Source organism: Phascolarctos cinereus, unplaced genomic scaffold (genome assembly GCF_003287225.1).
Source record: "Phascolarctos cinereus isolate Bilbo 61053 unplaced genomic scaffold, phaCin_HiC Scaffold_5;HRSCAF=322, whole genome shotgun sequence".
NCBI classification, from domain to species: domain Eukaryota; kingdom Metazoa; phylum Chordata; class Mammalia; order Diprotodontia; family Phascolarctidae; genus Phascolarctos; species Phascolarctos cinereus.
This window is the reverse complement of record NW_027555958.1, coordinates 320,558,986-320,581,811: the sequence shown is the minus strand read 5'-3', so window position 1 is coordinate 320,581,811 and position 22,826 is coordinate 320,558,986. Positions and strand designations below refer to the sequence as shown.

Sequence of the window (22,826 nt, the reverse complement as noted above, 5' to 3'; positions counted from 1 at the left end):
AGTACTTCCATTCTACTATAAATAATATATATAGTTAAAAACCAACCTCCTTGTATGTGCTTTCTGATGACAATGTAATAGACCTCATACTATGAGTTAGTCATCCATGAACCAACTGAAGTTGATGGAACATTATCAAAAACTGGTAATAGATTGTCTTACGTTGTGTTGGAAGTTATTTGTATTATCAAATAAGGAGTGGCTTTCATTTATGTTATTGTTTTGCAATGCACGTTACACAACTTTTTTCTTTCAGGAAAATGAGAAAATATTTGCTGTTTTTAAAGGCAAACCATCCAAAATTCATGTGATTAATCCTAGAGAATGTCACACTTTTCAGTTTACAGCCTTTTTACATTTAAGATTAAGATGAGACACAATGCACAGGATAAAGAATTCAAAAAATCCATGAAGCTAAAAAATTCATGAAGCTAAATTTTTCTATAAACCTAAATTTTTCTATAAACCTTTTAACAAACAAAACAGTATTAGCTCCACTTCCCAAATGTCTTTACCAGTGTTTCTTTGAAACAGTTTCCCTATTCACTAAAAGCCTTTAAGGTTAAAATCAAGATGAATGTTACAAATTTTTCACATTATTGAAGGATGACCATTTGGGGTTTTCAATCACAAGTTGCCAAACCTATACTTTCATACTCAAATCACACAGAAGCAAGATTTGTTACCACCCAACACATTGGTTCTCTCTCTTCCTGCCGTAGCACAGGTTCCCAACCTTCCCCTTCTGAAGCAGGCATGACAGAGCCTCAGAACAGAATAGGTGTTATGACAAAAGGTCATCTCCCTTCCAGAAGACTCATCAGGCAGGGGGAAAAATATTTTATTGATAAGAGTGAATGAACAAAAAGTCTGGAGAACACAGTTGTAACTATTGGCATTGTATTTCACTGTCACCTTATACCCAGAAGCAATATCAAATCTAGAAAGACTTGAGACTAGGTAGATTACAGTTAGAGTTAGTCTGACAATACAACTACTCCCTAGGATTATGGGTAATAGTTCATTTAAAATGACAGGTGTTGAAAGTTCCACAAAGCCCCTGTAAGGCTGTGCTGTCCAAGGTATTAGTCACTGAGCAAGTTACATAACATTTCTGCAGTTAAATCAAATGCAGTCAAGAAAAGCCATTACTGTTAAGTGTTTATGATCTTTTTTTTTTAATATAAGTAGAGGCACTCTTTTTCTTTTTTAAGATACCTATAATGAAGGGGAGGACCTAGTGCTTTAGAGCACTCCACTTAACAATGGGGTAATAAAAATAAGAACTTTTTTTTTTTGAGCAAACACATTATTCTCACTGTTCCAGCAATGCTTGTCTGTGATATTAATATCTGCCCATCTGCAACAGTGTGAATGGGTATGTATGACTCAGCTGGAAAGCCTATTTTAAGCAATGTTCATAATTTTGTCAGAAGGACCATATTTTATCATTTCTTTCTTTTACCCTTACAAGAAACATAAAAGGGAATCATTATCAGGAAAACAAAAATCTGCCTAATAGAAGGTTAAGAAGATTACAAGTTTACTAAAAGTACTAATATAATCCAGGATCACAAAGTGATTCCAAGATGGTTTCTGCAGCAAATTTCATTATCTTTACTTACAATTAAATAAAAGTTTACTTATTTGAAGTTGCAGGTTGAGTGAATCGTGAATGAGAAAGAATAGAGTTGACCCACTGAGGACTGAAGCATTATATAAATTTTTTCTAAGCAGGTGTTTCATAGTTGGCAACCTTGAGTAAAAAGCTTGTGTCTGAAGGATTGATCCTAGCACAAAGTGACTATCACTTTGAATTGAGCTCAGATAACCTGCAATAATGTCAAAGGCATAAAATTTAGGGTGAGGAAGAGCAAAACATGTCATTAGATTATTTAACTTTCAAACTGTTAAAAATGATTAAAAGCTGGATAAAGATTTTTGTAAACACTATTTCAAAAGGTTACTTTTAAAAATGTCACTAGCAATGCAATGTGTCCCTTCCCCCACCCTCCCCACCTCTTAAAATAGACTTGAACACCCAGTGTAAAAAACACTTGAGGGAAAACCAAAAGTCGATCATTTGAAAAGAAAGGTGTAGAGGGTAGCAGACAGTGTGTAGCAGATGCTGGTACTGCTCAATGGAGCTGCTGATGCAGGCTGCGGTGGTATTAAATCCCCCAGTAAGGCATCAGGTGTCGAGACTCTTTCTCATAAACGTCCGGGACAATGCCATAAGGCGTCTGTACCATTTTAACTGTTGACTTCCCAAAGAGCTGACGTTCATAGTCTATCAGCTGCCTCCAGAAACCTACGTTGGGCCTAATTACAGGCCTCCGGGCTTTGACCCAGTTGTATGCCTCCAGCAGACACACGTTGTGGTACTTCATCAGGTAAGCGAGGCAGAGGGTAGCAGAACGGCTCACACCAGCTGCACAGTGCACCAGAGTTGCCCCGTGCTTGCGGCTCACACTGTGGATCTTGTCAGCCACAGTGTCAAAGTACAGCCCAATGGGGGCATGGGGCATGTCGGCCAGAGGCACTTTGACATATTCGAACTGAGGCCAGTTGAAATTGGGAATCTCAATGGTGGCATTGACAATGCAGGTGATCCCACGGGCCTGGAGGAGATGGCGGTTGGAGGCAACGCTGCCTCTGCCCAGGTAGAGAGAAGAAGTGATCTGGGCAATGCCTCCAAGCTCTCCCTCGGAAATCATTCGAGGGGCCATCAGAGTTCGTGGTAGTGTGCTATGACCTCTGGAGCTCATGAAGACACTAGCAATCACACTTTCATCATTGGGAGGAGGCCCACCTCTTTTTCCTTCCACCAAGAAACCAGAAACTATCACAACCTTGTTCCTGCAAAACACAAATAATTATCAGTACATAAAAATATTAAGTCTGGAAAGCCTGTGGCTGTGTGAGAAATATAAAAAACTCCTATCAGTGATCTGTTCTTTCCCAACTATAGACAAATCATTTTCTAAAAAAAAGAAAACTCTAAGCATTGAGTATTATCTGTAATATCTGAACATCAAATTCAAATGCAGATGATCACATAGAAAAAGCTCTCCTAGTAACTTGTCAACAGACTCAAGGAAAAGAACATAAATGCCAAATGCCGAACTCCCAACACCCTGAAAAAGTATTCAATAACAATATAGTTTAGGATCATAGGAACACAGAGAGCTAGAAGGTACCCCAGAGTCATCCAGTCTGATCCCCTCACCTTTGAGATAAGAAAACATGCCCCCTTGCAGATTACTTGGCCAAGGTTACATAGATGGCAGAGCTAGGATTTCACTTGAACCTGAGTCAGGTGACTCCAAATCCAGCATTCTTTCCACTTTATATTGTGAGGATGACATCCCCATAGTTGACAACTTTTTTTTTTTTTGGTGAGGCAATTGGGGTTAAGTGACTTACCCTGGGTCATAAAACTAGTTAGTGTCTGAAGCTGGATTTGAACTCAGGTCCTCCTGACTCCAGGGCCAGTGCGCTATCCACTGCACTGCACCACCTAGCTGCCCCAACACTGACTTTTTAACAGTCCTTCATAAAAAGATATTCATGGGACTTTTTTAAAAGAACCACTTTTAGTCAAAGGACATGAACATGTGGTTTTCAGAAGAAATCAAAGCTGTCACTAGTCATATGAAAAACTGCTCTAAATCACTACTGATTGGAGAAATGCAAATTAAAACAACTCTGAGGTACCATCTCACACCTATCAGATTGACTAATACGAACACTTAACACTTACTAGCTGTGTGACCCTGGGCAAGTCACTTACCCCCAACTGCCCAAAAACAAAAAAACAAACAAAATGGATTGACTAATATGATGGAAAAGGGAAATGACATCTTGGAGGGGGTGTGGAAAAATTGGGACACTAAATGCACTGTTGGTGGGGTTGTGAACCAACTGGAGAGCAGTTCTCTCCATTCTGGAGAGCAATCTGAAACTATGCGCAGAGAGCTACAAAACTGTACCTACCAGCAATAGTACTACTGGGTCTGTATCCCAAAGAGATTTTAAAAAAGAAAGGAAAAGGATCTATATATGCAAAAATATTTCTAACAACTTTTTTTGTAGTAGCTAAGAATTAGACAATGAGGGCATGCCCATCAACTGAGGAATAGCTGAGAAGTTGTGGTATATGATTGTGATGGAAAACTGTTGTGCTATAAGAAATGACAAGCGGGATGCTTTCAGAAAAACCTGGAAAGACTTAAATGAACTGATGTAAAATGAAATGAACAGAACCAGGAGAACACTGCGCATAGTAACAACAATACTGTACAATGAGCAACTATGAATGACTTAACTATTCTCAGCAATACAGTGGTATGAGAAAACTTCAAAGGACTCATGATGAAAAATGCTGTCCGCCTCTGGAGAAAGAACTGATGCAGATCAAAGCATACCATTTTTACTTCATTCTTCTTGGGTTTTGTGTGTGTGTGTGTGTGTGTGTTTTCTTTTGCAACATGGCTAATATGGAAATATGTTTTGCATGACTATACATGTGTAATCTGTATCAAACTGCTTACCTTCTCAAGAAGGGGGAGGGGAAAGAAGGGAGGAAGATACTTTGGAATTCAAAACTTTTAAACTCTTATGTTAAAAAAACTGTTCCACATAACTAAGAAAAAGAGCCTTTTACAAAAAGAAGCGCTTTTTCCTCTAATCAGTGTGAAACTATGACATGCTTTTGTTTTTCTTTACTGAATACCAACATTTTCTGAGATCCGCTTAGTCTAGCATATTAGATAGACATTTTTCTCAGCTTAAAAGACCAAACTTTTCCAGGAAAAAAGCTATAAGGACTATTATGCCCCAAGCATTTTTGGCTGTCCATAGTTTTGTGTACATAAAGTATTCTAATCTGCTCGACATATAAATCTGTACCTTCCTCTGCCAATCTTAAACCCTGTGAAATTCCTCAGATAAATGGGCTTAGGGACATGGATCTGACAAAAACTAGTCTTTCACTATGTGATATTAGGTATATCAGCTCTTCCCACACTTCGTAATTCATAAAGATCCTGTCACCTGGCTTAGGATAGGAGGGGAACCTAAGGAGCAAAAACTGTATCCACACCCAAGGTAAAACCAAAACAGCCTTAGAATTAACAATGAACAGAAGCAGTATATGCCCACTTACTTGCAGTGAAAGCTCTGGTGTGCTCAGGAGCCCTCCTCTGTATGTGGAAAATCCCAGGAAAGCAGCGTTGGTCACAGTGGCTACAAACTGGAGCTATATAAAGACAGCAATGCAGAAATATGACTTGTTTTTGTGGACAAATGATAAAGTTCATAGAAATCTTAGGATTCTGGAGCTGGCAGAGACCTTAGAGGTTTTAGAGACCACCAATTTTCAAGTTAAAAGAATACGTAATAGAAAGAGAATATGCTAAGCCGGAGCTGGTTTGTATTAACCTGGCAAAGTGCAACTGTTTTCTAGATGCAACAACAACAAAAAATACTTTAAGGAGTACCAGCTATTTAATGCTCAACTTTTCTGCAAAAAAACATACACTGTGGTGTAAAAGAATGTTACGGTATGCAGTGTTTTAGATTACGTCATTGAAGAGGAAGAATCATTTATCAAATAACAACACCAATAGAAAAATCCTGTCAGTATTCAGACAATTAAACATAGCAAAATCCTGAACAATAGTTTAAATGTAGTGCTAAATTTCACATCTGTGAATTCCTAAAGTAGAAAAGAATACATGTCCATTCAGGACACATCAGGTGTGGGTGTTGCTGAAATGTTTTAGAAGTTTTCTATTTTTTAACAATTTTTTTTAAACATCAAACTAATCATTTCAACTGACAAAGTGAATTAACTGGTTATAAATTAAACACAAAATATCAATTTTCTAATCTGTTCCCCTCCCCCCAAGTGCCCATCAGGATTTTTCTTGTTTCTTTTCTTTCACATGGTCATTTAGTGTGTGCTCCATTCTTTTGGTTCTTCTTGTTTCACTCAGTGTTACTTAATAATGGTATATACAGGATCCTTTGTGCAGTCCTCAAGTCCTGGGTCCTAATATCAGTATAGTGGCCCCATTATATTGATGGGCAAAATTTTACTTTACCATTCCCCAGCAGAAGGGTAAGCTCCTTGAGAAGGGGCTGCTTCATTTTTTTACCTTTACATCTTCAGTGCTTTGCATACAGTAGCCCTTTCGTGTTTGTTGAAGTGTTTAAAATATAGGTTGAAGCTTGTAAAGTTTTAAAATATTAGAAGAACAGCTACTCTTCCTTTCCTGCCAACACTTTTTCAAGAAGATGAACAACACCGCACATTTTGGAAGCAAATTATGCTTCCTTCTTCTCAATATAAGGTTAATTAAAGCTATACCAAAAGGATATATGTTTCATGAAAAAGGTAAAAACCATGCAACTTCCATTTCTGAAGAGTTTGGTGGCCATGCACTATTATGTATTTAGCTTCTTCCCTGAAGCCAATCCTACATTTCTACTTATGATAAGCATCTTTCTTTCTATAACCAAACACTGGACATAACTCATGGAGATTGTCACTGAGTTTTTGAGGTTTTTTTGTAAGGCCCATTTCTTCCAGGAGGCCCTTCCTCATCAGACAAACAATGAAGTCACAAACACATATCTTCTGCCAAAGGAAAATCATTTCCTCTCTCCGAAGCTTAATTTTTTTTAGTGCACAATGTGCCATTGATAATATTTTGAAGCCTATTCACAGAGAAATGTCCACCACAGGTTTCAAGAACCCTTACCTTTTAGGTGATCCATAATTCTGATTCTACAAAGACTTAATAATTCTGTGATTCACAGCTATAAAAACATTGGATGGTTACTCTCGTGAAGAATATACTTTTTCGCTCCCTAACACAGGTCTGCACAACCTGCGGCCATGATCACTTACGGCCTGCCAAAGGATTTCTGGCTGCCCACAAAAAATGGAGAGGAAAACTTTCTTGGGCCTCCTGAAATTTTCTGGAGTGCCACAAGTGGCATGAGGACAATTGGCCCATGGGCTGCAGGTTGTGCAGGCCTGCCCCAACAGATAAGTGGCCAAAGGATCAAAGTGAAAAAATTCTCAAAAGAATTGCAAACTATTTAACAGGAATGTATAGCCTATATCAGACTGCAAGCTGTCTTGGGAAGGGAGGTGGGGAGGGAGTCAAAAGCTTATGGAAGTGACCGTTGATAAAGCAAAATAAATTAATAAAAAAAAATTACAAATTATAACAACCATAAAAGAATGCTCCAAATCACCAATTAGAGAAATGCAAATAAAAACCCAGAGGTTTCACCTAACACCCTACAAACTGACCAAGAAGACAAAAGATGAAAATAATCAATGTTGAAGAGGCTGTGGGAAGATAGGCAGGCACACTACTGCATGGTGGATAGAGCTATAAGTCAGTATAATCATTTCCAAAGCAATTTTGAGTTAGGCAATCAAAGCGACTAAAATGTCCACACTGTTTGATCCAGAGAGTCCATTATTATTAGGCTTATACCCAAAGGCCATTAATAAGAAATTCACCATATACACCAAAATATTTATATTAGTACTTTTTATAGTAGCAACAAATTGGAAACAGTAGGATATCTATGGACTGTAGGACAGCTAACTGTACATAAATGTAATGGAATATGACTCTGCTTGAGAAATGATCGGTGTGATGAACACAGAAAAGCATGGAAAGGTCTACATGAACTAATGCAAAGTAAGCAAATCCAAGAAAACAACATATACAATGACAAGGGAAAAAAAGGAGCAAGCATGACTTCAAAAAGAAAATGAGAAGACTCGCATACACTACACATATTTTCAGACTTTTTAATGGATTGGTAAGTTTTGCCAAATTTCTTTCTTAAAATTATTACTTGTTATATGACATAGCTCTCTGGGAACGGGAAGGGGAAGGGGAAGGGATACTGAGGGAAATTTTTGTAATGTAAAAAAAGGTAATAAAAATTTATTTTGAAAACATTACCTAAAATTATATTGTAAGAAAACAAATATGAAGAATGCAGAGAATATGAAATAAAGCAAAGTAAAACCAGAAAAATATAATGATCACAACAATGTAAATGAAATACAACAAAATCAAAAACAAATGCTGTCAAAGTATAATGACAAATCTTACAATGGCCAAAAATAAATAAATAAATAAATAACCTCCCCAGTTCCTATGAAAAGGCTGGACAGTATAGGTGTGTAAACACTGCTTTTAATGTCAGCCTTTTTTTATGTATTAGTTTTGCTGAAACCTTTTCTTCCCTCTTTTAAATTTTTTTGTTATAATGGCTCTCTGGGAGAGGGTCAGGTAAAGGGACACAGTAGGAAATGCAGGTGATATAAAAGCAATCAATAAAAATTTAATTATTTTTAATCATCTTTTTGTTTCCAAGAGAAGTTTGAGCATGTTGAAAGCCACGCATGATTTCTCAAATACAATCTGGCCCTTTCTGTGCCTTGTAACTATTTGATTCTGGGGCCAGTTCAATATTATCTGAAGGTGATCCAATACTGATGGACCATCTGAAAGGGCTCTCCATCCGTAGTCTGAACAAGAGGCATTCTCCACCCACCTGGTTCTTCCCTGTGGACAGCTGAGAATACAAATTCCTTGAAGACTACTTAATGCATTCCCTGGAAGCTTTATAAATGCTTAAATTCAACTTCAAGCTTCAGCTCATCAATGCTTTCCCTAAAATAACAGCATCTAGAACTTGTCAAAAATATTTCAGATGTGGTTTAATCAGTTCAGACTACAATGGGAATGTAGTTACAGACACACAAGTCTCTCAGTGCGGCTGCCTTGGTTGCCATGTCACATCACTGTTTCATTTTGAGCTTTCAGCACACTAAAACTCACAGATCTTTTTCACACAAAGTGTCTAACTGTGCCTACCCCCTAATCTTGTATTTAGGAAGCTGATTCTTTGAACCAAGCATAGAGTTATACATTAATCCCTATTAAATTTCAACTTAGTAAGACTAAGCCCCTCCCCCCAAGATCCCTTTGGATTCTGGCTTTGTATATAAAATGGCTCCCAAGTTCACGTCAACTGCAAATCTGACAAAGCAGGTCAACTTATGCCTTTACTGAGGAAACTTTAACTGAGGAAAATGCCAAATAGCACAGGACCATTAATGAACTAGCCCCTGAGTTGTTCTATTAGAAATCTCTATCCAAGCTGACATCAACATATTAATGACTACTCTGATCGTTTGATAAGTTCTGAATTCACCATTTCTCCATCTTGTCCAAAAGAGTAGTATGAAAAATTTTCAAAAACTATGCTGAAAATGTAGGTATATAGTGTCTACAAAACTCACCTAATCTAACAGACTAGTATATCTTTCAAGAAAGAAACTAAGATAGTCTGGAATGACCTGTTTTTTGGTATCATGATACCTCTTCTTTCCAAAAGTCTTCAACCGGACCCAGGACAATTTATGTAATAACAAAAATACTGTAAAGACTGACAACTTAGAAAGCCTCGGGAACTTTGATACACCAACCAACCAAAATTCCAGGACTCATGACAAAACAAGCTGCCCACATCCTGTCAGAGACTCTGACAGATTCAGAGTGCAGACGGAGACGTTGTTTTGAAAATTTTTGGTTTTCTTTTTTTCTCAATGGATGCCCGGGGTGGGGTGGGGGGGGGAAGAAGTGATAGTAGGGAGAGAAAGTAGATCTTTATTTGGTTTTTCTTTTTCTCCCCACACTTGCATTTATTGTTCTATTTTTTCAAACATTTTACTTTTTTCCAATTATATGTAAAAAACTTTTAACATTCTTTTTTTTTAATTTTGAGTTCCAAATTCTCTCCCTCTCTCTTCCCCCATCCTTGAGACTGAAAGCAATTTAATATAAGTTATATATGCACAGTCATGTAAAACATATTTCCATATTAGCCATGTTGCAAAAGAAAACAAAGACAAAAAGCATAGTTCCAAATAGCTCTCTAGAATGGTTAGATCAGTTCACAACCTCACCAACAATGCATTAGTGTTCCAATTTTCTCACATCCCCTCCAAAATTTGTCATTTTCCTTTTCTGTCATATTAGTCAATCTGATAGGTGTGAGATGGTACCTGAGAGTTGTTTTAACTTTCATTTCTTTAATCAATAGCAATTTAAAGCATTTTTTCATATGGCTAGTGATAGCTTTGATTTCTTCTTCTGAAAACTGCATATTTATATCCTGTGACCATTTTTCAATTGGGGAATGACTCATATTATTATAAATTGGACTCCATTCTCTATATATTTGAGAAATGAAACTTTTATCAGAGAGAGTTAATGTAAAAAATAAATCCTAATTTTGTTTTTCTTTTAATTCTGAATGCATTGGTTGTTTGTGCAAAACCTTTTTAATTTAATATAATCAAAATTGTCCATTTTACCTTTCATAATGCTCTTTATCTCTTGTTTGATCATAAATTCTTTCTTTATCCATAGATGACAGGTAAACTATTCCACACTCCCCTAATATGCTTATGGAATAACGCTTTATATCATTTTGACCTTGTCTTGGTATACAGTGTAAGATATTGGTCTATACCTACTTTCTGCCACACTGCATTCCAGTTTTCCCAGTAGTTTTTGTCAAATAATAAGTTCTTGTCCCAAAAGCTTAGATCTTTGCTTTTATCAAACACTGGATTACTATGGTCATTTACTATGGTGTTTTGTGTACCTGATCTATTCCACTGATCTACCACTCTATTTCTTAACCAGTACCAGATCATTTTCATGATTATGCTTTGTACTACAATTTGAGATACGGTAAGGATAAGCCACCTTCCTTCACATTTTTTTTTTCATTAATCCCTTGATATTCTTGACTGTTTATTCTTCCAGATGAATTTTTTTATTAGTTTTTCTAGTGCTGTAAAATAAATTTTTGGTAGTTTGATGGGTATACCACTGCATAAATAAATTTAGGTAGAATTAGCATTTTTATTATTATATTGGCTCAGCCTACTCATGAGCAAATAATATTTTTGTAATTGTTTAGATATGACTTTATTTGTGTTAAAAAGTGGTTTGTAATTGTGTTCATACAGCTATAGTTTCTAGGTTTATCTTGGCAGGTAGACTCCCAAGTATTTTACATTGTCTACAGTTATTTTAAATAGAACTTCTCTATCTCTTCCTTTTTTTTTTTTTAAGGCAATTGGGGTTAAGTGACTTGCCCAGGGTCACACAGCTAGTAAGTGTGACTGGTCTGAGGCTGGATTTGAACTCAGGTCCTTCTGACATCAGGGCCGGTGCTCTATCCACTGTGCCACCTAGCTGCCCTCTATCTCTTCCTGCTGGACTTTGTTGCTAATATATAGAAATACTGATGATTTATGTGGGTTATCCTGCAACTTTGCTAAAGTTGTTAATTATTTCAACTAGGTTTTTTGCTGATTGTCTAGCATTCTGTATCTGCAAAGAGTAATAGGGTTTTTTTTTTGTTTCTTCACTGCCTATTCTAATTCCTTCAATTTCTTTCTTCTCTTATTGCTATAGCTAGCATTTCTAGTACAATATTGAACAATAATGGTGATAATGGACATCCTTGCTTCATCCCTGATCATACTGGGAAGGCTTCTAGCTTTTCCCTATTATAAATAATGTTTGCTGATGATTTCAGATAGATACTAATTATAATTTTAAGGAAACCTCCATTTATTTCTATGCTTTCTAGTATTTTTAATAGCAATGAGTATTGTATTTTATCAAAAGCTTTTTCTGCATCTTCTGAAATAATCATATGATTCCTGTTGGTTTTGTTACTGATGTTGTTAATTATGCTGACAGTTTTCCTAATGTTGAACCAGCCCCACATTCCGGGTATAAATCCCATCTGATCACAGCCTATGATCTTCGTGATATATTGCTGGAATCTCCTTGCTAGTATTTTATTTAAATTTTTTGCATCAATATCCATTAATGAAATTGGTGTATAGTTTTCTTTCTCCATTTCCGCGCTTCTTGGTTTAGGTATCAGCACAAATTTGTGTCATAAAAGGAATTTGGTTGGATTCCTCCTTTCCCTATTTTTCCAAATAGGTTATATAGTATTGGAATTAATTGTTCTTTAAATGTTTGGTAGAATTCACTTGTGAATTTTTTTCCCCTTAGGGATTTTTTCTTAGAGCTCACTGATGGCTTGTTCAATTTCTTTTTCTAAGATACGATTATTTAAGTACTTTATTTCCTCTTCTGTTAATCTGGGGCATTTATATTTTTGTAAATATTCATCCATTTCACTTAGATTCTTAGATTTATTAGCATATAATTGGACAAAATAGTTCCTAATAATTGCTTTAATTTCATCTTCACTGGTGGTAAATTCACCCTTTTCATTTTTTATAGTAATTTGGTTTTCTTCTTTTTTAAAATCAAATTAACCAATGGTTTATCTATTTTATTAGGTTTTTTCATAAAACCAGCTGCTAGTTTTATTTTAGTTTTTATTTGAAAATAAAATTTAATTTTATAAAAGGTCTGCAATTCAATTTAACCCCTTCTCATCAGTGCTCTTCACAGCATTAGATAATACCTATCCTGATCTTCCCATGAAACACAAAATTTAAACTTAAAATACTAAAAATAATTCTTAAGTTATTTCAAATTTCAATGGTACAATCAGCATATATAGTATTTAACTGGCTAGAAAAATGACATCAATACACAAGAGAGGATTAAACTGAGTGTAATTTTTCCACACCTCATAACAAACAGAGAAGTTGTCACATGGGAACATTTGGATTTTCTCAGCAATTAAACTTAGGTGTGGACAGGATTTCTATAAGAACAAGTTCTTTACCAATATAATAGAGCAGAATACTAATTACAGCAGAATAATCCATTGCAGTTTGGAGGCTCACTCCTGGCACTTCTAAAAATTCTTGTTATAAAAAGCAAAGTCACTACCTTAATGGAACACAGATGAAATCCCCATCACAAGTCCCCTTGTCAAGGGAATTTTTTTAACCCCTAGAATTTCTTCTATGACTAGGACAAAGGGGTTAAAATTCATCAATTCTAATCCCTGCCAGAAACATAAATCACCTTTCTAATAACTTCAATTCAACATTGAATAAGATTCCTATTATGTGCAAAACATACTTATTCTAGACCTCAGATATAAAAAGAAGACCAAGCTGTTCTGTGAAGGAGCTTACATTCTACTCAAGAGATTTAGCACATACACAAAGTAGTAAATGCAATGTAATCTGAAGAGGAACAGCGCAAAAGAGGTCAGGGGATATCACAAAATCATGGATTTAGAACTCGATCTGAAAAGGCTTCCTGAAGTAGGTAGCAAATAGCTTTCTCCATGTATACACAAAGAGAAACAACCATTTATGTGGCTGATTTTTAAAACTTTTTAAAACCACTTTAAACAACATCTAGGCATGGATGACAGACTGTAAGGCACAGAGACAGCAGATAAAATGCTGAGTTGCTGAGAACAGCAAGACAGGCCAGTTTGTCTGGAAGAGAATGCATAAATGAGCATTAATAATTCTGGAAAGGTAGGTTGGAGCCACAATGTGGAGGGCTCGAAATACCAGTCTGAGGATTCTGTATTCAATCTTCCAATAAAAAGGAAGGGAGCTGACATGGTCAGAGCTGCGATTTAGGCTGATTATTTTAGCAACTGTGTAGAGGATGAATTGAGGAGGAGGTACTGGATGCAGTTAAGAAGCTATTGTAGGGGCAGCTAGGTGGCACAATAGAGCACTGGCCCTGGAATCAGGAAGACCTGAGTTCAAATTTGCCCACAGACACTTGACACTTACTAGCTGTGTGACCCTGGGCAAGTCACTTACTCCCATTGTCTAGCAAAAACAATAACAACAACAACAACAAAAAGAAGCTATTGTAATAGTCCAAGGATAGATGATGAGAGAGCCTGAACTGGGGTGACAAACTATGTGAAAGGAGAAGAGAGAATAAATATGGAAGATGTCATGAAAGTAGGAACAATTAGACTTGGCAACCCATTAGACTCTAATCCAAGCACCAAGAACAACTCTTGAGGTTGCAAAAACTAGGTAAGTAGGATAGTTGTCAACCAGCCTCCATCTTAAAACTTCCAATGAGGGGAAACTTGTTAACCTCCTAATGCAGCCCATTCTCCTTTTTTAATTGTCGTTTCTACTCATTTGTCCTAGTTCTGACTTCTAGGGATAAGTAAGAGAAGCCTAGTCCTTTTACCACAAGACAGACTTTTAAACATCTGAAGATAACTTCTAGCTAAAGATATCTAGAGCCTACAAACCAACTCTGGTGTACCATAGTTGCAAGTTCACTTATTATGCTGGTAATCCTCTTTCTAGAAACAATCCATTTTGCCAATGTCCATTCTAAAATATAACACAGAGAATTAAACAGACATGATCTGAGCAAAGTACAGTATAGCTGAATATAACATTCCTTTCCCTCATTTTGGACTCTATACTACCATTCAGTTCAAGATCACAAAAGCTTTTCAGAAGGATACGAGGGGCAGTGAGGAGTACAGAAGGGTGAGTGCCTACAACACTGTACTGATTCAGATCTACCTGGCAGGTGACTAAAACTACCAGGTGCTTTTTACAGGAATGTTGTTGGCCACAGATCTTCCAACCTATGTTTGGGCAGCTGATTTTTGAATCTAAGTGAAAAGCTTTATATTTATCCCTATTAAATTCCATCTTATTAGATTCAGCTTTTGCCCTGAACTACTGACAGCTTTTTGTATTTCAATTTTCTCAATGAATTAGCTATAATTTGTGTCAACCCAATAGATTATAAACCTATTCTAATGAAGCTCCTTTGTCATTATGGAAAAGCAAAATATGTTAATTAAATTACCAACTAAATTTGGGATCAAGACTCAACTTTGCAGCACTTTTACTGGTACACAAGCAATGACACTGATCAGAAAGCTAACCCTGGGTAAAGAGAGGCCCTGTCCTCACTGGACTATTCAGCATAAATGCTTCTATCATTTACCAAGTTTACTTAAAGTGTAAACCAAGCTCAGTTTATTCTAATAACTAATTTGTTGAGCTCCAAGAAGGTATTCTATGCAACAGGGAACTGAAAAGAAAACTGACTGTGAATCCTCAGGGCAGAATCCAAGTTAGACAGTCACGATGCCTTATCCCTGCTGGTGATCTTCTGTCTAGTATATAGTGCCAACAAACTTTTTAGAAATACTAATGTGGTCCAAAGGCTTAAAAAAAAAAAGAAAAAAAAGAAAAAACTTCCAGGGAGCATATATGTAGTAGTCTCCTCTCCCTTGCATAAACACTACTGGATACCATTTAAAGAGAGTTCTACATAGTGAGATGACTTGCCCCCATGGTAAACAATAGAAATTGGAAATGATCACAGTCTGAAGACTTGAAGACTATGTAAGCTGCTTCTTTATGTGACAGAGGAATGTGGTTATGTTCACATTACTTGTCTCACAGCAGCACTTTTTAACAGTGCCAAACAGTCCCTTAAATGCAGAAGAAGAAAAAAAAGGAGGAATTTCCTTCAAAAATGCCTGAGCTTGACTGGGCTAAGCCAGATGCTCCAGCTTTTATCTGCACTTGGTCAAGAATTGAAATATGGCCATGGACTAGTGAAAAAGCTTCATACTACCAAAGCAGCATTCAAGCAGGGGCCCTCAACAGTTATTTCCTCCCAAATTTGCTGAAACAGGAGAGTGAGAGGCCATTCTGCCCACCTGTTTTGCCAATTGTGCTTAGGTTTTATAATGTAAGATAATTCTTTAAAAGGCAGGTAAGATGATAAATGTTGGAGAAGATGTGGGAAAATTGGAACACTAACACATTGTTGATGGAGCTGTGAAATGAGCCAACCATTCTGGAGAACAATTTGGAACTATGCCCAAAAGGCTATAAAAATGTGCATCCCCTTCGACCCAGCAATAGCACTTCTAGGGCTATGTCCCAAAGAGATCAAACAAATGGGAAAAGGACCCACATGTACAAAAATATTCATAGCAGCTCTTTTTGTGGTGGCAAAGAATTGGAAATCAAGAGGATGCCCATCAATTGGGGAATGGCTCAGCAAATTGTGGTATATGAATGTAATGGAATACTACTGTGCTATAAGAAATGAAGAACAGGCTGACTTCAGCAAAACCTGGAAAGACTTATATGGTCTGATGCTGAGTGAAGTGAGCAGAACCAAGAGGACTTTGTACACAATAACAGCCACGTCATGCAATGACTAATATTGTTAAACTGAACCCTTCTCAGCATTACAAGGATCTAAGACATCTCCAGAGGCCTCGGGATGGAAAATGCTGTCCACATCCAAAGAAAGAACTATAGAAGTCGAATTACTATCACTTATTTTTACCTTCTGTTGAGTTTTGTTTCATCTTTCTGATGGTTCCTCCTATTGGTTTTAATTTTTACTTACAACTTCACTAATGTGAAAATATGTTTAATGGGTATGTAAATGTAAAGTCTATATCAGATTGTGTGCCATCTTGGGGGGGAGGAGGAAGGGAGAGAAAAATTTTAAACTCAAAAGCATATGGAAATGATTGTTGATAAATCAAAATAAATTAATAAAATTTTAAAAAAAAAGGCAGGTAAGATTTCAAAATAAACCACAGTATCTGCCATATAAAAGCACATCAAACTCCTTCCAGTTTATACATAATGACAGATAGGAGACGTACCAGAAATAGAAATCTTACTTGTTACTATAATCAGAGGAATCTTAGTTCTTGCTGAGTGAACACTCCTTGTGGAGGCCAACAGGCTCTCTTAATTGAGTATTAAATCACCAAGATCAGGGAGAGCTCACTGTAGCTGTCCATGGTGCTCAAGAGAAACAGGATTGGGCCCTCTCAACTCCCATTACACAGGGATGGAGGAATGAAATTTTAGTTCAGAAAATGTTTCCAGGTGGGAGGAAGAACGACATAGAAAACTGTCATGAACCAATCCCACACACTTATTTTAACCAGATCCTTAAGAAAGATTGCTCAAGCCAGGAATGATGTTGACAACTTTTAACAATAAACATCAAAACACTAAGTGCTAAACAAAATACAAAATTAAGAGTGTTCCCACGGGGCATGTAATCTAAATGATGTATAAACCAGAAGCAATTACTGATAGCTCCATAAACAACAGAGCTTCTGGAATAGTCTAAAAAGCCCAGTGTTTAACATTGACAAACTAGAGTGGCTCCTATATCAGGAATGAGGGAAGAAGTCTACATTCCTGAAGCAGTGACCACAACTCAGAGCTAATGATCTAATACTGTGGTTAAAGTGGTCATACTACTACTAGTGAAGGCTAATCATTTTTTGATGACAACTAAGCAATCAGATCAGTACTAATGGAATTCTCTCCTCAGGTCTAATAAGCAGAAACTATGGTGATAAAAGAAATAAATGTATAAAAGATTACAAATTAAATTCTCAGCTTTGCAAATTTCAATGGTACACAGTATATACTGGAGCCTCTTCTATGTTTTACACCCTGAAAATGCTAAGTAATCTCCTTTACTCTCTTTTTTTTCCTGAGGCAATTAGGGTTAAGTAACTTACCCAGGGTCTCATACAAGTAAGTATCTAAGGTCACACTGGAGCTCAGATCTTCTATCCATTGTACCATCTAGCTGCCCCAATCTTTACTCTCAATTTTTTTCCAATTTACTCTCAAATTTCTCAGTGTTCTCTAGCTCTTCAAGAAAATATCCATGGGGGGCAGTTAGGTGGTGCAATGGATAGAGCTCCAGCCTTAGAGTCAGGAGGCCCTGAGTTCAAATCCAGCCTCAGACACTTGACATTTACTAGCTGTATGACCCTGGGCAAGTCACTTAACCCCAACTACCTTACCAAAAAGCAAAAAAAAGAAAAAACAACCTGCAAATATGACTGTAGAAATAGGTTTAATATGACTGTACATGTACAACCTATATCAGATTGCTTGCTGTCTTGGGGAAGGGGGTGGGCAGAGACAGAAGGAGAAAAAAATTTGGAACTCAAAATCTCATAAAATGGATACTGAAAACTATCTTTACATGTAACTGGAAAAAATAAAATGCTATTAAGTGGAATTTTTTTAAAAAAGGAAATATCTGTGAGCATCCATGAAGAGGAAGCAGAGCATAATGAACAGAGGTATACTATGAGCCAAGTGACCTAGCATGAGTCCTGCTGCTTATTAGCTATGTGAAATCACTTAACCTTTCAGAGACTGAGGGTCCTAACCTGTAAAATTACAACTAAATGAGATAACATATGTAATAATAACATATGATAATATGTATAAATGCTACCTATTATTATTATATTTATAATAGCTACCTTACAGGGTTGCTGTAAAGCTCAAATAAGATAATAAATGTAAAGTATTTTGCCCACCTTAAAGTGCTATACAAATTTCAGCCATTTTTATTATCCTAATCCACTTAGTGAATCAGATGTAGCAGAAAACAGTTATGTTTTCCACAGTAAATTTTGGTTAAATAAATCCGTTTTCTCCTCTGACTTCCATTTTTAAAAATCAGAAATGTATTCCACCAGAAATGTTGTTGTGTTGATGTTAAATTAACATAATTTAACAAATCTTACATCATAAGAGAAAATGGTATCTGATAAAATATTAGGAATAGTACTCAAGAGGTTAAATGCTAAGCTATATTAAAATAAACACTAAGATTAAATGTTGAAAGTTAAAGTACAGTACAGTACCAGACACTCTGGCAGAACACTCAGTCCCACAAATTGTTCTCAATATAAAAGTGGCAATCCTCAAAAGCTTAGCAGTTTAATACATATTTATACACATGTACATACATATACATATATATGTAATCTATATCTGTTTAAACACACCAGCTTCAAATAATTCTAAAACTTCAAACTTTACATTTAAGGTAATCATTTTACTTTTTCTTTTTTTTTTCTTTCTTTCTGTACTTTCCCTCATCACTTAAACTGACTTATCCAATTAGTATATTAAGTATTCACTCTGCGTTCAACTTTGTGCTATGATCTGCCAAGAAAAGAAAACAAGTACAGGAACATCATGATCCCTGACCTCAAAAGCATTTACAATCTTACTGAAGGGACAAGATCTACACACAGCAAATCATCTAACAACACAAGGTAGTAAAGAAGCACCAAAATGAGTAGAGCAATGAGCACATACCATTGGGGAAACAGTGAAATAGATTTAAGTCAGGCAAAGTCTGCTGCAAAATGACTGAGTTTAAAGTCTGACAAAATGACTTTGAATCAACTTTTTCCTCACTGACAGATTACAGAAACAAATATGTCCCACTATAAGAACTGCTGACCCTTAAGTGTTTTAAAAAGTTTCTTCTTAAGAATTTATGACTAAACAAGAGATAGAGAACATTATAAAATGCAAAATAGATAATTTTGGTTACATTAAATTGAAAAGTTTTTGCACAAAGACAATGCAACCAAGATTGGGAGGGAAGCAGAAAACTGCAAAAGAATTTTTACAACCAGTGTCTCTGATAAAGGCCTCATTTCTAAAATACATAGAGAACTAAGTCAAATTTATAAGAATACAAGTCATTCCCCAACTGTTTTCAGATGAAGAAATTAAAGCTATCTATAATCAAATGAAAAACTGCTCTAAATCACCACTGATTAGAGAAATGCAAATCAAAACAACTCTGAGGTACCACGTCACACCTATCAGATTGCCTAATATGACAAAACAGGAAAATGATAAATGCTGGAGATGTGGGAAAATTGGAACACTAATGCATTGTTGGTGGAGTTTTAAAGTGATCCAACCATTCTAGAGAGCAACTTGGAACTATATCCAAAAGGCTATAAAACTGTGCATATCCTTTGATCCAGCAATACCACTTCTAAGTCTGTATCCCAAAGAGATCATACAAATGGGAAAAAGACCTACATGTGCAAAAATATTTATAGCAGCTCTTTCTGTGGTGGCAAAGAACTGGAAATTGAGGGGATGCCCATCCACTGGGGAACAGCTGAACAAGTTGTGGTATATGCATGTAACGGAATAGTATTGTGCTATAAGAAATGATGATAAGCAGGCAGACCAGAAAAACCTGAAAAGACTTGTATGGATCGATGCTGAGTGAAGTGAGCAAAAGTAGAAGGTTGTACACAGCAACAGCCACGCTGTGCGATGACTGACTTTGATAGACTTAGCTCTTCTCAGCAACACAAGAACTAAGCCATCTCCAAAAGTCTCATGCTGGATAATGCCGTCCACATCCAGAGAAAGAACTACGGAGCATGAATGCAGACCGAAGCACACTATTTGCTCTTTTTTTTCTACTATTTTGTTTTGTTTCTTCTTTCTTGTGGTTCTTCCTATTAGTTCTAATTCTTCTGTACAACATGACTGATGTGAAAATATGTTTAATAGGAATGTTTATGTAAAGCCTATATCAGATTGCACGCCATCTTGGGGAGGGAAGCGGGCAGGAAGGGGGATAAATTTAAAACTCAAAAGCTTATGGAAGTGAACGTTGAAAACTAAAAATAAATTAATTTGTTAAAAAAAGAAATTCAAATAGACATGAAATATTCACAGTGTACATTAATAAAATGGCCTAAAATTATAATAAAAAAGTTTCTTCTCAAAGAAAGGAGAAATTAGTATGGTTGCTGAAGTTAAAAAGCTATACTGATTTTAGGGTCCTGTCCTATTGCATCTGTTAAGATACTATATGTTTCCTCTATTCCCCTGAACCTGTAGTTTGTCCTTTATCCTGCAAGGGCTCCTAGGTGTTTAAGTGTCATTAATTTTCCTCATTCCTTCTGACTGTTCTTCCTAGATTTAGCAAAATATAACTTGGCTTGTTCTGCGCCTATACAAACATGCTTCACTGTCAAGGATGTCATTCTATTAGTCCTCCTTTTCAGTTAATAAGTCATAGACAAAAGAACATTTGATCCTTCACAGATTCTGAGTAGGTCAGTGGACTAGCCAAGGAAAAAGAAAACTTAACTCCCTGAGTTTCCAGTTTGATTACACTACCAAGATTAGCAACAACTTATTACTTAACAGAATTTATATGCAACTGAAAAATATGAATCAATAAAGGTGTGGGTAATGATAAATATAAAAGAAAAAGGACTTAAGAAATGCAGAGATGTTCTTTATCCCTAACCTGAACATTAATTTAAATTTTAAAAATCACTAGCTATTAAATGAGATATCCTCCTTTGGGTGTGGAAATCTGATAAACCCAGAAAATACTTGCAAGGCTCCACAATTACATAAGTCTAAACCTGTTTGGTGGTAACTGAAAATCAATTTGTGCAACAGTCTATAAATCTTGTTCTAAAATGTTCATGGAGTAAACTATAAAATTATACTATGATTCATAGATCCGAATGCCGAATTACATGATAAACTTTTCTGATTTACATAGATGTAACTACTAAAAGAAGCATAAAGGAAAAAACCTATGTCAGCAATAAAATATAACAAAATTTTGAGTCTGGAGCAGGGTATCTCATATCTGTTGGATTATGGAAGGCTACAAAATCTTTGGAGAACCATATATGTTTTCAGGAGCTCACTTCTCTAAATATATATATTCTTATTTGTTTTAAATGGAGGCAAAAAGGGGCATCTCTAGATAAAAATAAAGTCCACAGAATTTAAAAGTTTATAGGCAATAGTTAAGATCATAATGCTGTGACTGTACATGTATCATATATCAGAATGTATACCATCTTGAGGAGAGGAGAGAAGACGGAGGGAGAAAAAAAATTGGAACTCAAAATCTTATAAAAGTGAATGTTGAAAACTAAGAAAATAAAAATAAAAATAAAAATTTTAAAAGATCATAGTATTGTTTACTACAGGTACTACTACAGTGTTATGAAAACAATCAGAAGTACATCTCAAGTGACAATTAACCTACCTTTATCCCATTAAAGAGAAATCCCAAACCATTCTTAGTCAAATTTCCTCTTGTTGATTAAAGAGGAATTCAAATCACTGACTTGATGAAGACCATCTTAGCTCTCTGCCCCAGACTCTCGGAGGAAGGACAGATAATTATTTGAAAATTTGGTGTTCCTAAAAACTATAAACTATGTCAACTTAAGTAATGAATTGTGTCAATCAACCGGAATCAAGAGACAAAACATGCTGCAAGCTATCCTATCCCCATAATTTCTTTGACCTGTAAACTTGGTGGTTAATCAAAATGAGATGATGCGTGAAATTCCTTTCATCTATCTGGCTTTCAACATACTTCACTATATTTGAAAGAAACTATTTTACTGATTGCTAAAATATTCCCAAAGCGTTACTCACACCTTTGAAAGGTAAGAGGAATGTTTAGAGAATATCTAGCTCTTCAGACAGCCTTACCTTTAGACTATACTGTGTCACTACGTAGTTTGAAAATTAAAACAACAAACATTAGAGTATGGAATCTAAAAAGCACTGTAATTTAAGCTTTACAAATCCATGAATACACATTTCAATCTTTTTTTAATTAATAAGAAACATCAAGCAATGGAAGTATGAGAACAAAAGCCATTCCACAGTAAATAAGGTCAAAAGATATGAAAAAAGTCTGCAAAAGAATTGTAAACTTTTAACAACTATATGAAAGAATGTTACAAATCAATTAAGAATTCATTTAAAAATAAAAAATTGGCCAAAATGTCCCTATTTTTTGACTCAGATAAATATTCTATTGCTTGGTACATACTCCAAAAAGGTCACCAACAAAAAGTGACTGATTTTTTAAAAAGACACTAATTTTTAAAAAGTTCTTTACATACCAAAATATTTATGG

The 22,826-nt window shown here is 35.8% G+C and overlaps 1 protein-coding gene across 3 annotated transcripts in view; it reads right to left on the bottom strand.

Annotated features, from left to right (window-relative positions):
* Window positions 1–825: 825 nt before the first annotated feature.
* Window positions 826–22,826, bottom strand: part of DUSP14 (dual specificity phosphatase 14) — a 37,653-nt gene continuing 15,652 nt past the window's right edge. For all 3 annotated transcript variants that reach the window (XM_020991764.2, XM_078156114.1, XM_078156115.1), the window contains 2 exons: window positions 5,168–5,260; window positions 826–2,859 (listed from right to left, as the gene is read on the bottom strand). In XM_020991764.2, coding sequence (XP_020847423.1) covers window positions 2,172–2,768 — 597 coding nt within the window. In that variant the 5' untranslated portion in view covers window positions 2,769–2,859; window positions 5,168–5,260 and the 3' untranslated portion in view covers window positions 826–2,171. The remainder of the gene's footprint in view (window positions 2,860–5,167; window positions 5,261–22,826) is intronic.